At 46.0% G+C, this 16,253-nt stretch overlaps 1 protein-coding gene and 1 pseudogene across 2 annotated transcripts in view; one reads left to right on the top strand and one right to left on the bottom strand.

Annotated features, from left to right (window-relative positions):
* The window catches only part of DNAJC4 (DnaJ heat shock protein family (Hsp40) member C4), a 43,692-nt gene extending 43,177 nt beyond the window's left edge, over window positions 1-515 (top strand). For both annotated transcript variants that reach the window (XM_088480073.1, XM_088480074.1), the window contains one exon: window positions 315-515. In XM_088480073.1, the coding sequence (XP_088336199.1) occupies window positions 315-417 (103 nt within the window). In that variant the 3' untranslated portion in view covers window positions 418-515. The remainder of the gene's footprint in view (window positions 1-314) is intronic.
* Window positions 516-6,970: 6,455 nt separating this feature from the next.
* On the bottom strand, window positions 6,971-7,089 carry LOC148515382 (5S ribosomal RNA; annotated as a pseudogene).
* Window positions 7,090-16,253: the final 9,164 nt, after the last annotated feature.

The raw sequence follows: 16,253 nt of genomic DNA, 5'->3' as shown, positions 1-16,253 counted from the left end.
TCCGATTGAGATTCTCAGTCGCATACAAGTGTCACATATCAAATTAATCAGCACAGTTTCCTGGGGGGTCGTATTCACATTGCCACTTAGACGCATTTTCAGCCAAAAAAAGATGTCCAACACTAGCAGAGTCTCACGGGACCAGGCGCAGAGAGGGGCTATTTGGCGCGATTGCAGGCTGAAGAGACGAGTGAGGACACATCTGTGGTGTACTTAACCCCTACTGCTTTCTTTCTCTCTCTCTGATGGTTGTTCTTAATTACCTGTCGAACTTTTATTTGTTACTCACTATTAATGAAAGTCTCTCTGTGTAGGGAGAATGGGCTCCACAAGCAAAATGAGATTCTGATGCAGAAACATGAGGAGAGGCTCAGGAAATTATATGGCTACGATCTTGAAGATGCAGCTAAAAAATAAGGAAAGAGGTTTCCAGAGATTCATGTGATAATTTCTAAAAATCAATCTAATATATAAATATTAAGTTTTTGGTGTAAATAAAAAGCTATAAAAATATAGTGCTTTTATTTATTTATATATATACACACACACACACACACACACACACACACACTTACACACATACATATTTACACATACATACATACATACACCTGGGGACCGAAACGTTGAGTTTTGCAACCACATATGATAGTATGGAATAAAAAGACTTACTAACATCTATGTGTCAAGTCTGGCGAGTGCCCTTTTGATAGTTTTTCTATCTATTAGGGTTTTTTTTTATATATATATATATATATATATATATAATTTGGCTTTTCCAATGAGGAGCACCCCAGCATCTATATCAGAATTAGAGACATGAGTGCAGAGCCTTATTCTGTTTATGTAAATATATATACACTGGTGGCCAAAATTGCAGACCCATTTTGAAATGTTAATGTTTTTCAACTTTGAATGCTTATAAAAACTGTTTGACTTCACGCAGTGCAATGATTCATATATCAAATGGAAGGAAATTTAATGCTGAATTCAACACAATAGAAAGGAGGTCAAATATTTGCATTACAAGGGAAGTTATGCTACTTTCAGTCAGACAAAGAAGCACAGATGCGTGAGATTCAAGAAGCGGATTGTAGTAACAGCTACTACCAGCCAATCGGAACTGTTGTTCTGAGGACCAATCAGCTGTCGTTTATGAGCAGATGCAAGGTCATGTTCAAAGGTGGGAAAGGTCAGTTTGGCTATTTCAGTTTGCAGAACAAAGTTGGTTACTGAAGTGCAATTATGGTTGGATGTTTGTGTGTAATGTTTAGTGCTATTGACTGTGTAAAAAATAAATAAAACAATGTCATCCAGACAAAGTGGTGACTGGTCACCAAGGAAGAGATCCAGGATTGTGGTGTTACGTGAAAATGGTCTTTCATATGCAGCAATTGTGAGAAGTTGGTGGGAATGTGACAACATCAGGAATATGAAAGTTTTGTTTACGCTATCAGGAAACACAATCTATACAAAACAAAGAAGGAAAAGGCCGGAAAAAGTGCACAACAGCTGTTGATGATAGGAGAACAAAATTAATTTGCGTCAGGGACAGATGGATGTCATCTGCGGCCATTAGCAGTGACCTGAGTGCAACTGGTGTTTTTGTCAGTGCAAGAACGGTACGGAGAAGACTAATGGAGGTTGGCCTAAAAGGTAGGATTCCCCGAAAAAAGCCATTGCTGAATAAAAAGCAGCGGCAGAAACGAATACAGTGGGCAAAATAACACATTGCGTGGACAGAAGGTCAGTGGAAACAAGTGATATGGAGTGACGAAACTAAGATTGATATTAGGCAGTGATGGAAGAAAATATCGGGGAAGAGGTACATCTAGAGTGCATTCAAGCGACAACAAAGAATCCTACAAGTGTTATGATCTGGGCATGTATGACAGCAGATGCTGTAGGCCGCCTTTATGTCATAGATGGCACACTGAACAGCAGAAAGTACATCGACACCATTGTACAACCAAAACTTCAACCTTCTATCAGGGATCTTTTTCCAGATAATGCCCCATTTTTTTCCCAGCAGGATTCAGCTCCCTGCCACACTGCACGGATATGCAAACAGTGGTTCACGGAGAATGACATACAGGAGCTGGGATGGCCAGGAAACAGCCCAGACCTGAGCCCATAGAACATTTGTGGTTCAGTTTGAAAAAACTGGTACATCTGAGGGTTCTGTCTAATAAAAGACAATTAATTGAGGCTATAATTGTCTCATGGCACCACATAATATAGAAGGAAGAGCTCCAAACACTGGTTGACTCAATGCCACGTCGCTGTGCTGCTGTCTTGACAAATAAAAGATACCTAACGAAATACTGATAGGACAGTAACATCATAAGTACACAGGGATTTTCACCCTAATAGGGGTATTCAATATGGGAGCGAAAACATTGTTTTTGCGTTAATATCGCACTTTTTACGTCATTATCGCAGGTTTGACTTTTACACCGTATTCAATTTCAAAGACTTATCGCAGGTTCGAAAAGTCTTTGATAAAAAACGGGGATAACTTTTCACCATTGAATAGGTGTCGAAAAAAAGTGCAGAATTGGGGTTTAGCGGTGCAGGCTTAAAAAAAATAGCCTGCACCTCTGGGAATGACATTTAAAAAGAACTGTCAAAAAAAATGTAAAAAAAAAATAGGGACACCCCAAAAAATTAATTTAAAATTTGGGGTGAAAAAGAAAAGGGAAAAAATTGTTTAACAATAGGGAAATAGGTTCAGGGCTATTCTACAAGTATGCGGCAGGTGTATTCTAGAATAGATTTATAGCGGCAGGTACACAATTGCAGAATTTTTAAAAACTTACTTTAGGGACATCAAAATATGCTAGTACCCATTTTCATGTACCTCAAATTTGATGGGACCACTTAAAAAAACGAAAAAAATTACCTAAGTGCTCTTCTGCATCACTTCTTCAATGTTGGGAAAAAACACCTGCTGCGGCTATTTAAATCCCCGAAGTTTGCGTTTCATATTGAATACCCCTCGAAGTGTTGATTTCACTGCATAACTTCCCTTGTAATGCAAATATTTGACCTCTGTGTATTGTGTCGAATTCAGTATTAAATTTCCTTTCATTTGATATATGAATCATTGCCCTGCGTGAAGTGTAACAGTTTTTATAAGCATTCAAAGTTGAAAAACATTCAAATTTCAAAAGGTTTCCGCAATTTTGGCCACCAGTGTATGTGTGTGTGTGTGTAATATATATAAAAAATAGATGGGCCGGCACTCCACATTAATGCAATAAAGTTACTTGCCTCGGTACCCTCCTGGAAGTTCAATCAGAACACCCACATACATGAAAAAAGAAAGGCATCACTCACAGGTCTGGGAGATACAAGATTCAAACTGACAACTTTGTCTGCCTTGCTCAACGTCTGTCGGACATGACTTTTATCAAGAACACAACAAGAACAACAAGTGTACATACATATATAACAGCATGTATAATGTGATTGGTGCGGTGTTGTGCTCCAAGTTGCTGGGAGCCAGAGTCTGACATCATCCCCGTGCGCGATCCGAGTACTCTGACATGAGCGCAATGACGTCACCAACGTGATGACGCATCGCGCTGTGCCGGACGCTCGGGCACAACACAGGCTTGATGAGTCTGGCGCCCCCAGCGCATCGGAGGGGATGTGACAACAGAGAAAATGCATACATTGATGTGCAAAGCAGTGCAGTCAGCTCCTAGTGTAAAACATGAACCATAAGATATAAAAGATGCTGGAATAAACCCATATGTGAAAAAAATATGGGAAAGCAAAGAAACAGATCTAAAATTACCACCTACAATAAAAGGAGAACATATAAAATGGCAAACACAAAAATACAAGAAAGCAATACAAAAAAACAGAAGGTTAATGCACACAGCATACATTTATAAAAAATGTATATGAATTTTGTTTTTTTTAAAGAAGTTGATCAAAAAATGACATAAGAGCAATGGTACATAGTGCTCAACTGTCCATGGCGTGACAACATCTCTTGTCAACTAGTTTATATGTAGGCCATTGTGGGATACAAAAAAGGGGGATTGTGGCAGGGGCTGGCTGGCAACTTGCAGCCTGGGGGGCAGACACAAGCATGTGGCCCAGTTTTTCTACTAACGAATGCAATGTAAAAATGGGCGTGACAACAATGCTGGTGGCATGGTTTCTGTAATGTGCGTGTGGTTTAAATAGAAAATTAAGTACCGTATATACTCGAGTATAAGTCGACCCGAATATAAGCCGAGGTACCTACTTTTACCCCAAAAAACTGGGAAAACTTACTGACTCGAGTATAAGCCTAGTGTGGGAAATGGCAACAGCTGGTAGTGCCCCCAGTAGTAATTCCCCCTGGTAGTACCCCCAGTAGTAATCCCACCTTTTAGTGCCCCCTGTAGTAATCCCCCCTTTTAGTGCCCCCTGTAGTAATCCCCCCTGGTAGTGCCCCCTGTAGTAATCCCCCCTTTTAGTGCCCCCTGTAGTAATCCCCCCCTGGTAGTTCCCCCAGTGGTATTCCCCCCTTTTAGTGCCCCCTGTAGTAATCGCCCCCTGATAATGCCCCCTGGTAGTGCCCCCTGTAGTCATCGCCCCCTGGTAGTGCCCCCTGTAGTCATCGCCCCCTGGTAGTGCCCCCTGCAGTCATCGCCCCCTGGTAGTGCCCCCTGTAGTCCTCCCCCCTAGTAGAGAGAGACGTGATAACAATAAAAAAATAAATAAACACTTACCTGAAACTCCCGCTCCTGGTCCCGCCGCTGTCCGCTCCTGGTCCCGCCGCTGTCCGCTCCTCCAGCCGCTTTGCATGGGAGAGACGTCGTCATGACGACGTGTCTCCCATCACCCACTGCGGGAGCCGGAAGATGGCTCCCGCAGTGGGAGCAGCAGCAGCCGCTGAGAGTCTGACAGACTCTCAGCGGCTGCTGATTACAGCAAACACATAGCTGCCGGCTCCGGCGGCTATGTGTTTGGCAGTGTGTAGCGCTGACCGAACTCCGTCCGGTCAGCGCTACACTTGACTCGAGTATAAGCCGAGGGGGACTTTTTCAGCACATTTTTTGTGCTGAAAAACTCGGCTTATACTCGAGTATATACGGTATATGAGGGTAAAATTGTTATGACATAGAGCTATAAATAAATATAATTTGTGTGCGTCTCCTGGGGACTGGGTTGAGCAACTGCGCTCGGCCCTTTGTTCCTACAGCTCTGTCGCACAGTGTGTGTGTCTGACCTGGACAAAGCGGGGTGTAATTAATCACAAAACGGGCAGGGTGCATTGCACGGTTAACAAAACGGGCAGGGTGTAGTGCCCTGCTAAAAGTACCTAGTGGGAACACTAACACATACATACATACAGACACGTTAAGGGGAATTCAATTCAAAGCGATGTTGAATAGCCCCGGGAGGAAGCTCCTGAAGCTATTCAATTCAACACGATGTTTGGCTGGGATATAGGATTTCTTCTCGCACCCCCCTGGGGATGCAAAGAGAAATCCATCAAAAGTGCCAGACGCGCAGCTGTTTGCCGGCTTAGTGCGGCGCTAAGAGCTGCGCGGCACCCAGGTTATGTCTAAAGAACTGACCTCTTCTGACTTAACAGCGCGCTGAATTGAATAGCTCCAGAAACTCCCTCCCAGGGCTATTCAGCATTGCGCTGAATTGAATTCCGCCCATGGACATTATAAAAAACAAAACACCCCCCCTCCTTGCAAAGTATATGCCACACTGACACATAATTTGTATACAACATATGATAGATAGATAGATAGATAGATAGATAGATAGATAGATAGATAGATAGATAGATAGAGGGCAATTCAATTCAACGCAAATTGAATAGCGCCGGGAGCGAGCTCCCAGAGCTATTCAATTCAGTGCACTGTGTGGTCGGAGAATTGCCAGTTATCGCGCCTTAACAAGGGTGTTAAGGCGCATTAACCGGCATTCTCTGACCAAAGTGCCGGGCGCGCGGTTGTTAGCGCCACGCTAAGCAGAAAAACTGCTGCGCGCCCAGCACTTTGGTCGGATTTCTCCTCGCATCCCCTAGGGGGTGCGAGAACAAATCCTTAGCGCGCCCAAACAGCGCGGTGTATTGAATAGCTGTCGAAGCTCCCTCCCGAGCTATTCAACATCGCGTTGAATTGAATTCACATTTCCCCCATAGATAGACAGATATGAGATAGATAGACGGATAGATAGATATGAGATAGACATCACACACACTGTATATAAGCCCCACCCCCCACTTACATGGTTTCTAAAAGTGTAGTGAAGACAGTGAGCAGGCTCTCCTGCACGCTGACCTCACTGTCTCCTCCCTGGGTGCCATAAAGCTTCTTTTTCTGCTCCCAGTCCCCAGGTTCTTCCCTGACAGACTCCCCGATAAGCTCCACCCCCTTTCTCCACCTTGCAGCTTCTAGGGTTCCTGGGAAAGGAAACCTGACTCCTTCATCGGTCGACAGCGGCCAACTCCTTGTAGCTTTGTATGGGAGCAGACATCTTTTTATTAGCCTTTGCAACTTAGATCTCATCAGCAGCGTAGCTGGGCAGCCCCCGCCGGAGCTGAAGCATCGTCTGCCTGACATGACAGTACAGTAATATCTAAATTCCCTTCATGGAAAGGAGGACCATGACTACTCCCACAGCCAGGCGGCCTTGGAATACTAACATTGTACGGGCCCGGGGGGCAGATGGCACCCTGCCCCCCGGCCCAGTCCGCCACTGGGTTGTGGACAGGAATGTGCTCCAAGGGTCATAAATGTCACAGAACAATGTATACATAATAAACAAAGGGAATGGATCAATAAATGAATAAAGAAAGAAAAGAAAAATTACACAAACCATAGAGCCAAAGTTTCAATGGTTATATAAGATCAAGTCTGGGGTGATACCCATATATATGAACCTGTCCAAGTCATCAAAATGGAACATATGCAACACATCCTCCCACACCCAACATTTGTCTCTTTTATTCTTACAGCACCTGATCTTCCTAGAAGGTTTCCCATTCTAGTACTGATCAGGCCCAGCACTGCTTGGCTTCCAAGTTCAGCCGGGATTGGGCAGAGCCAGTGTGGTATGGCTGCAATTAATTACAAACATCCACAAGGAGCCCAATGGGGTTGATAAAGTGGGTGTTATGTCACGTATTAGACCGTGTACGTGTCTGGAGGTCACCACAATAATTCTCATATGATTACATCAATATCATATATGAGTAATGCAAAATATATAAATGGGTATAATATAAAAAAATGTGACTGGTGGATAAAATAGAGAAAAAAAATGAATGAAAATTTTATATAAAAAATAAAAGATGAAAAAAGATTGTCTATATATGAAAAATACAAAAAAATAATAAAAAATACGATGTGGCCACAAACAAATACCGAAGAGCTAGGGATGGGTGGCAGAAACCAAGAAAAAAGGTTATAAACCATCACTAGATTCTGATGCCTGATCACAAGAAGCAAGAAAAAGATAAAGTTTCATTGAGTCCAAAAGGAGTAACAGTGTTCAATTTATGAATCCATTGGGTCTCCAATTGTAGTAGGCGCTTCTCACGGTCTCCTCACCTCTACTTCAAAGGCACAAAGTCAATAATTTTATAAGATAGGGTTTCCAGGGAGTGTTGATTCTCTTTGAAGTAGTGGGTGACAGGCTGGTCAACTTCTTTTCCAGACAAGGCTTGTCGAATGGCTGTTTGATGTTGAGCCATTCTTTCTTTGAATAGCCTGGTGGTTTTGCCAATGTACACTAAACTGCACAGGCATTTTATCATATATACCACGTATTTACTCATGCAGGTCAATACATGTCTGATGGGGAAACGCTTGCCGGAATGGGGGTGTACTATGTAATTGCCGGGATCCATATAGCTGCAGGTTGTGCAGCCAGTACACCTGTAACAGCCCGGTTGTTTAGATAAAAATGAATGTCCTGAGTGGAGGTGACTTGTGAAACATTGTTGTGTACCAACCAATCCTTGAGGTTCTTAGCCCTCCTGTTACACATCAGGAGAGATGATTGATTCAAAGTCTTTATATTGGTGTCCGTGTTGATGATCGGCCACAACTCTTTAATGGTACGGTTGATGAAGCTGCTCATAGTGTTGTGGGTATTAGAGAAAAACATGGTTTTCTTGGTACCCTTAGTTTTGTTTTTCTGAGTGCAAATTTTTTCTTGAGTCATCTTCATCACTTTGGTTTTGGTACCCTCCAATTCTTTTGGAGTGTAGCCTCTGTTGATGAATTTTTGTATCATCTGGGCTATTTCTAGTTCTGTTGTTTTTATATCAATGGTGATTCTTCTGATTCGTATGAACTGTGAGTATGGTAATCCCTTCTTCAAAGAAGTCGGATGATGGCTATGTGCATGCAACAATGTGTTGCAGTCAGTGGGTTTGTGATAAACCCTAGTTTCAAATCTGCCTCCCTTCCATTCGATTAATACATCAAGAAAATGCACAGAAATGGGGCTACATTCAAAATGTAATTTAATAAATTCATGCATTAAATTGATCTGTGTCATGCCTGCCATGAATTCTTCTTGAGTCCCTGACCATAAGATAAGTATATTACCTATATACCTAGTAAAAAATCGGACATGCTGAAAAAAAGACTCGTTCTCAAAGAATAAGTTTCTCTCCACACTAACATATAGATAATGGCGAAAGAGGGGGCCATGTATGACCCCATCGCACATCCTCGCAGCTGAAGGAAAAATTGATTGTCAAACATGAAAAAATTTCTGGTTAATGTTTTTTCTAATAGGTTCAAAAAGAATGGTATATGGGGACCTGTATAATCAAAAATGCAAACTGCAAAGATTTTCACCTCCTGTGCCTCCTTTATTAATTATAATCATAGGTAACTGAAGTTGACTGTGACTGCAAAGATTTTCACCTCCTGTGCCTCCTTTATTAATTATAATCATAGGTAACTGAAGTTGACTGTGACTGCAAAGATTTTCACCTCCTGTGCCTCCTTTATTAATTATAATCATAGGTAACTGAAGTTGACTGTGACTGCAAAGATTTTCACCTCCTGTGCCTCCTTTATTAATTATAATCATAGGTAACTAGCTTATTCTTTACTGAATCCTTATGCTATAGTTTCTAATGCCTTATGATATGAAATAGTTAAATTGTATTAAGGATTCTCTCAGTCTATTGACTAAATTGAATGCTTGATTTATTTGTAGCCTTAGATGTATGGTATGTGGTCATTGTTGACTTAAGCCATTTTTATTGCTAGCTTTCTCTGGCTGGCCAATTGGGGGTTTTCATTATTTAGTGTCCACACTTGCTTGCATCCCTGTTTAAGTGTCAGTAGTTTGGCTGGGGAAGTCTTGGTTGGGTGCAGCTTTTTTCTAAGTGCAGTGTTTTTAAGTGCATAACTAGCGTTAGACCTGCGTTAAACCGAGGAGAAACAGAAGGAGAAAGGTCCATCAAGCAACAAACCTCAACAATCTAAAGACTCAGACTATAACTGGACTCCCTGTACAATCACGGCAAGAACACTTCTATTGCTATTAATAATGCTGGCCTTCTGATTCTCGCTTACAATACAATGCTTATCGTACTTTTTCCCATGTCAGTTTACATCTATCTACTTTGAAACGCTGTCCTTTATCTCAGCTCTCTTGCCTAGCCTCACATCCTCTATCTGCTTACAATCTACATTATTTTTCCAATTCTGCACACATTAGAACCCCACTTCTAATACTCCCTATAAAGCACGCGAATGCTAGCATAAGCATGAGAGGAGATAAGCACCCTGTTTTTTATTGTAGCAGTACTGGTTAGAACTGGGTTTGTGGTCGCAGTCATGTTATTGGTTTTTGTATTGAGTCAATCAGAGTTTGACAGCCTATCAGGGACCTGTTTAGGCGGGCTCTGTTTAGGGTTATCAGTGCACTGGGAGGAGTCAGCTTCCTCTTTTCCAGTTGTGATCTCCTCTGGGATAAGTACCTCAGTAACTCAGTGTCATAATATTTATTCATTATTCTTGCCACTGCTTGTTTTTACCTTCATTTACTATCCCATATATATTCTGCCTCTCCTATCTTGCATCTCCTCTATTATTTTCATCCCACCCGTGTATCCCACCCCACACGCTCCTCACCTCCCTCTGCCGGCTCTTTCCCCTCTGCATTTACTTGATAACCCCCCTTCTGTGCCCCATCCATTATGCTGCGTCCGCGCCGCAATGCTCCCCCCCCAGCGGCTGGTCGATGCAGCCAGGCCGCTTGCGGTGGCCGCCGCCTCTCCTTGCCCGCGCGTGTGTGATCCAGGGCGCTGGTGGCGGCCGCTTACAGTGCGGGCCCCGGCGTCCTCACGCCTTCACCGTCGGGCCTCCAGGTTTGGCTGGCCCGCGGTGGGGGCCCGTCTTCAGGAGCCCCTCAGTCTCCAGGGTTTGGCGGCGGGAGCGAGTCGCGGTCACCGCGGCTCCCGCCGTTGGCCCTGCCCAGCAAACAGCGGTGGCCATTTTATATATGCAGGGCCTTTAGGGCCTCTAGCCTTGGCAGCCGCCTCTCCTCACACACGCGGGGCGCGAGCACTGCACTCGCGCGCGTGTCCTCCGGGCCGGCGGCACCCGCCGTGCCCGGAGCATTTGTTAGTGCACCCGCTCTGTCCCCATCCAGCCGGCAGGGGTGGCTGGTGCGAGCGGGTGCTGCATCAGGGCCCCCCCCGCTCACCAGCCGCTTCCACGGGGCCGGGCAGCGCGGTGTCCTCAGACACTGCGCTAAGCCCCGCCCCCACAAGTAGCGGGCGCCATTTTAGGTGCCCGAGCCCCCATAGCCACAAATGGCACCGCGGGGCGCACGCACTGGACCCGCGCGCGTGTCCTCCGGGCCGGCGACACCCGCCGCGCCCGGAGCGTTGGTTAGTGCACCCGCTCCTTCCCCATCCAGCCTGCAGGCACGGCTGGTGCGAGCGGGTGCTGCATCGGGGCCCCCCCCCGCTCACCAGCCGCTTCCATGAGGCCGGGCAGCGCGGTGTCCACAGACACTGCGCTAAGCCCCGCCCCCACAAGTAGCGGGCGCCATATTAGGTGTCCTGAGTCCCCATTGCCGCAAATGGCACCACGCGGCGCGCACACTGCACCCGCGCGCGTGCCCTCTGGGCCGGCGACACCCACCGTGCCTGGAGCGCTGGTTAGTGCACCCGCTCCTTCCCCATCCAGCCTGCAGGCATGACTGGTGCGAGCGGGTGCTGCATCGGGCCCCCCCCCCCCACCCCGCTCACCAGCCGCTTCCATGAGGCCGGACAGCGCGGTGGCCTCAGACACTGCGCTAAGCCCCACCCCCACAAGTAGCGGGGGCGCCATTTTAGATGGCCTTAGCCCCCATAGCACTCAAATGTCACCCTCCACTGCTCCAGGAGCGGGGAAGGTTTTTTGCTGCTGACCCCTGCCAATGGGCACCCCCTTTTCCAGGGGTCAGCTACTTGCCAGCACAGCTGGGTTGAACTATTCACCAATGAGCCACATTGCCATGGACAGCCATCATAGTGATTCAAACCGCAATACCCCGTTAATCCAGCAGTTCTCATACCCAGGTTTAACCCCTTTTACCACCTGTCACCAGCGTTCCCATCAGCGGTTTGGCCCACCATAAATTTTCAATAGGTATTGCCCCGCCTGCTGCACAGTGGTCCCCATATTTTGGTCAGGGTTTTAGCCAGCGGACACTTCCGCCTGCCCTTCCTGTCTTTTCCCAGCGATTTATTAACCCTCAATTGCCCCATGCTCTGGGCCATTATGTACCGCAGGTGCTACACCCTTCGTGTGATCAGTAGTTTCTTTCCACTTCGGCCGTACATAACCCTTACCCATAATTTATCTAGCAGGTGCCCAGGGACATTTTTACAGCCGAATCTCACCCTACAACCCCCCTTGCCTCTGGTCCCGCCACCTGGCAGGCCTTCCACCCCTCCGCACCCCACCCAAATTCATCCATATCCCCCTCTGTCTGCCCGAGCCGGAACTCCCATCCCTGTTGCTTTTCAGCTTCAACTTTGTCCATTACTAATGTTGATGTCCCCAGTTCGCAGAGCATCGTGTCACCAGCATCTTTGGCTCCTGCTGCCAATGTCACGGAGGATGTTCCGGCTTTATCGATTCAAGTCATGGTGGGCACATCTCACAGCGCGGGACAGGAATTGGTTTCCACGGTCGGGGCCGCTACCTCATCGACGTCTGGAGCAGGTGAGATCACTTCGCCACATAACACTGCCACGTCATCACACTCTGAAGTCTCATACGATTCATCTGGCTCAAGCGAAAAACCGCACAGGCTCACGCGTTATTTTGTTCAAAAAAAAAAAAGGGGAAGCATAAGAGCACAAATAGATTCCGTAGTTATTGCAGACAGCTCGGTTCCGGATGCATCAGGCGATGCAGTTCATTGCTCTAATACTGCGTTTTTGCGGGGGTTAGATAGGTGTGTTAAGAGGTTTTTATTGAGGGTTTAGTTTGCCCGTTGTTCGTCCAATTTTTTGTTTCGGCCAAAGGAACATTAAGTCAGCTAGGGATTAACCAGTGGTTGTGAGGAAAAAATCGTTTCCCCTTCGGGTGTTGTTCCTAAAAGGAGGCCGGTAAATTCCGGTTGATCCAACACCTGTTCTATCCGGAGGGAGAGTCCGTTCACGACGCTCTAGATCCAGGCGAGTGCAGCGTCATTTATCAATCTGTTGAGGATGATCTACGGTGGGGTGCACGAATTCGGTGAGGGAGCCCCATTGGCGAAGAGTGACAGAGTCCGTTTTCAGGCTGATTCTTTCAGATACATGGGTTTCAAATTTTATGCGTCATATTGTGTGGATAAGTGTTTGCCAATGGTATTCTCCATTTCCTGCTCCTTTTTCGAGTATTTCAGCTCTTTCCTACAGTGGTGCATTCAGCCAGGTTTAGGGCAGTCAAGTATAGCCCATTATTTAGATGAATTCTTATTGGTAGAGAGGGCCACAGCAGGCGTAAACAATAATAAAAAATAAAAATAAAAAATAGTGAACTAGTTTGAATAGTGAACTCAAGATCGACATGCGCTTATGGTGCACTTTTTGCAGGATTTTAACAGGGTTCGGTTTTTGGTTGCCCAAGCCAGTGGGCTTTGGATTTGGGGGCCTTTTTTGAGGGTCAGTATTGCGCGGAGGCTTGGCCACAGGATTGGCGAGCTGCCGGTTTTACAAGCAATATGCTCCTCCTCGAGTTGTTCCCAATTGTAGTGGCCATAGAGATCTAGATGGCGCAGCTTAGTAATCGGAGCATAATTTTTCTGGTGTGACGGCAGACTCACTCTGGAAGCGCTGGCGACGGGTACCCTAAGGTCCTATACGGAAGCGTGGAACTCTTTGCTGGCTTTCATTAACAAAATAGATCAGGGTAAGAGTGTTGAAGGTAACAGGTTGCAGTTCAGTGGTTTTGGCATGAACAAGGACGGTCAAAAGCAGCAATGTCCGGTGCTTTGGCAGGCACTTCATATTTTTCACAATTGCGTATCTTGGTAGACCCAACTAAGTCATTTACTCTTTCCAAAGCTCTGAAGGGTTGGGCGTAAGAACAGGCGCATTCAGACGATTCTCGTAGGCCGGTAGGTACCAGTTTGTTAAGGAATAGCGGCCTGGCAGCGGCAGGTGCGGCCTTTAGAGATTATGAGGCGATGTTGTCAGTTTGGCATTTGTTTTAGCATTTTTCGGGGCGCTGCGTGTAGGTGAACTGGCAACTGCTAGTAAGAAGTCAGTGCGCACAGGAACTTTGTTGGAGAATGTGATTATGATATCGGACTCGATTTTTGCTGAAAATTCTGAGATCAAAGACCGACCAATTAGGTGGGGGACATTGGTAGTCAATTACTGAGCATCCGGACCCGAGCATATGCCCCGTGGCCATAGCTAAGCTTTACAACCAGCGGCGTCCGCGGAGGGGTTTGCAATGGCTAGTGCATGGGGATCTTTCACCGCTCTCGCGTTTTTTCAGTTCACAGCGATTTTTAAGCATTATTTGATAGCCCTTGATTTGCCGGTGGACATTATGGCGCACACTCATTCAGATTTGGTGCGGCCAATTGTGCAGCAGCAGCGGGTTCTTCCAGCGAGGCAATCAAGCGATTGGGTCGGTGGAAGTCTTCCGCTTATAAAGGTTATGCTAGAGGTGACAAGCTGCCTAAGGAGATAGCGCTTCAATGCGAGTTTGTTTTTTGGGAAACCCAGTGCCTTAAGCTACCCGCCGCTAGGGGGGATTGGAGCTCTTTTCACCTTTTGCCCTCAATGAGGTTTTGGTGTTGTTCACCTCCATCTGGGTCACTCAAACAACTCAGTTTTCCCTCCTTGGTTGGTGGTTAAAATGCTATGGTGTTTGAGCAATACTGTTCCTTTAAAAACTTTTTCCTTACAGGTCGTGGTAGGGTACTTGATAGGGTGTGGATTGTGGGTCATTCATATGTGTATTGGGCTGGCAGGCACCCCCTTGCTCGAGAGACCCCCTGTAATGTCCGCTGGATTGGGGTGCGCGGTGTCAGATGGAATGGCTTTTTGACTCTTCTCTGGGATTCAGAGAAAAGATGGGGTGCCCCAGACTGCTTGGTCATCCATCTGGGAGGCAATGATTTGGGCACGTGTAAAGGTGTAGAGTTCATCATTGCTATGAAGAGAGACTTGCAAATAATTGCTCAGCATTGGTCACAGGTTCAGTTGGTTTGGTCTGAAGTGATTCCCCGTAGATTTTGGAGAGGAGAACAAGGAGGTGCAGCTTGAGAGAGAGTGAGGAGACAACTGAATGCTGCGGTGTCTTGTTCCGTGGAGAGTCTCGGGGCGTGCTATCAAACACCCCCGTCTCCGCTATGAAGAGGTTGACTTCTATAGATCAGATGGAGTGCATTTGGTTGGGGAAGGTTTGATCTGGTTTGCATCAGTTCTTTTGGCTGGTATGGGCAGCAGTTAGCGGTCCTAGTTAGCTGGTGGCGGTACGTCGTCAGTGGACCCCGTATTTGTCGGAAAGCATGGCTCCTCGGCGGCTCAATTTAGTGCAGCTGAACTTGGCTAGCATCCCCCCTTTGAGGAGGCGAGTCGGTCGCTGCCTTAGGGGAGGACCAGGTCTCCATCTTATGGAGGGATCAGCACTTTGCTAGATTAAGGGGAGATGGTACTACTCGAGAGAGCTCGCACTTGGGGGTGGAATCTCACCCCCATCTTAGTAATACATTCCGCTTATGGGCTGTAGCCGAGTTAGCACTGCTTTTTCGCCACCATGCTCGATGCTATTACAGATCAATTACAATTCAATTAAATAAATTTGGCTGCGACCTCTTTATTGCAAATCTATTCAGTTGTCAGTGTCGTTATTTTAGATGTTAAGTTTAAGTTAAGTATGGTGAAAATAATAAAACTATGGGTGACTTAAAGCACGCGAATGCTAGCATAAGCATGAGAGGAGATAAGCACCCTGTTTTTTATTGTAGCAGTACTGGTTAGAACTGGGTTTGTGGTCGCAGTCATGTTATTGGTTTTTGTATTGAGTCAATCAGAGTTTGACAGCCTATCAGGGACCTGTTTAGGCGGGCTCTGTTTAGGGTTATCAGTGCACTGGGAGGAGTCAGCTTCCTCTTTTCCAGTTGTGATCCCACCCACCCACCCTGCAATTTGAATCGGCTTGTGCCGATGTTATTCATTGGAGTGTTATTCTTTGTTTTCTTCCAACAGGTGAGGCGCAGCTGGCGGAAAGCAGTGCTCCTCGGCGGCTCAATTTAGTGCAGCTGAACTTGGCAAGCATCCCCCCTTTGAGGAGGCGAGTCGGTCGCTGCCTTAGGGGAGGACCAGGTCTCCATCTTATGGAGGGATCAGCACTTTGCTAGATTAAGGGGAGATGGTACTACTCGAGAGAGCTCGCACTTGGGGGTGGAATCTCCACCCCCATCTTAGTAATACATTCCGCTTATGGGCTGTAGCCGAGTTAGCACTGCTTTTTCGCCACCATGCTCGATGCTATTACAGATCAATTACAATTCAATTAAATAAATTTGGCTGCGACCTCTTTATTGCAAATCTATTCAGTTGTCAGTGTCGTTATTTTAGATGTTAAGTTTAAGTTAAGTATGGTGAAAATAATAAAACTATGGGTGACTTAACAGTCTTGTTAATCTGCGTACATATTGATACACTGTTTTTTGATACATCACTGTTTTTTTCACTTGCATTCCTACAAATCTCTTCCACTCATATCTCATTTACATTTCCAAATTTCATTCCTCTTGTT

This window comes from Taudactylus pleione, unplaced genomic scaffold (genome assembly GCF_031769625.1).
Source record: "Taudactylus pleione unplaced genomic scaffold, aTauple2 ptg000250l, whole genome shotgun sequence".
In the NCBI taxonomy this organism is placed as follows: Eukaryota; Metazoa; Chordata; class Amphibia; order Anura; family Myobatrachidae; genus Taudactylus; species Taudactylus pleione.
Note: the sequence above shows the minus strand (reverse complement) of the source record. Positions and strands in the feature narration are given on the sequence as shown.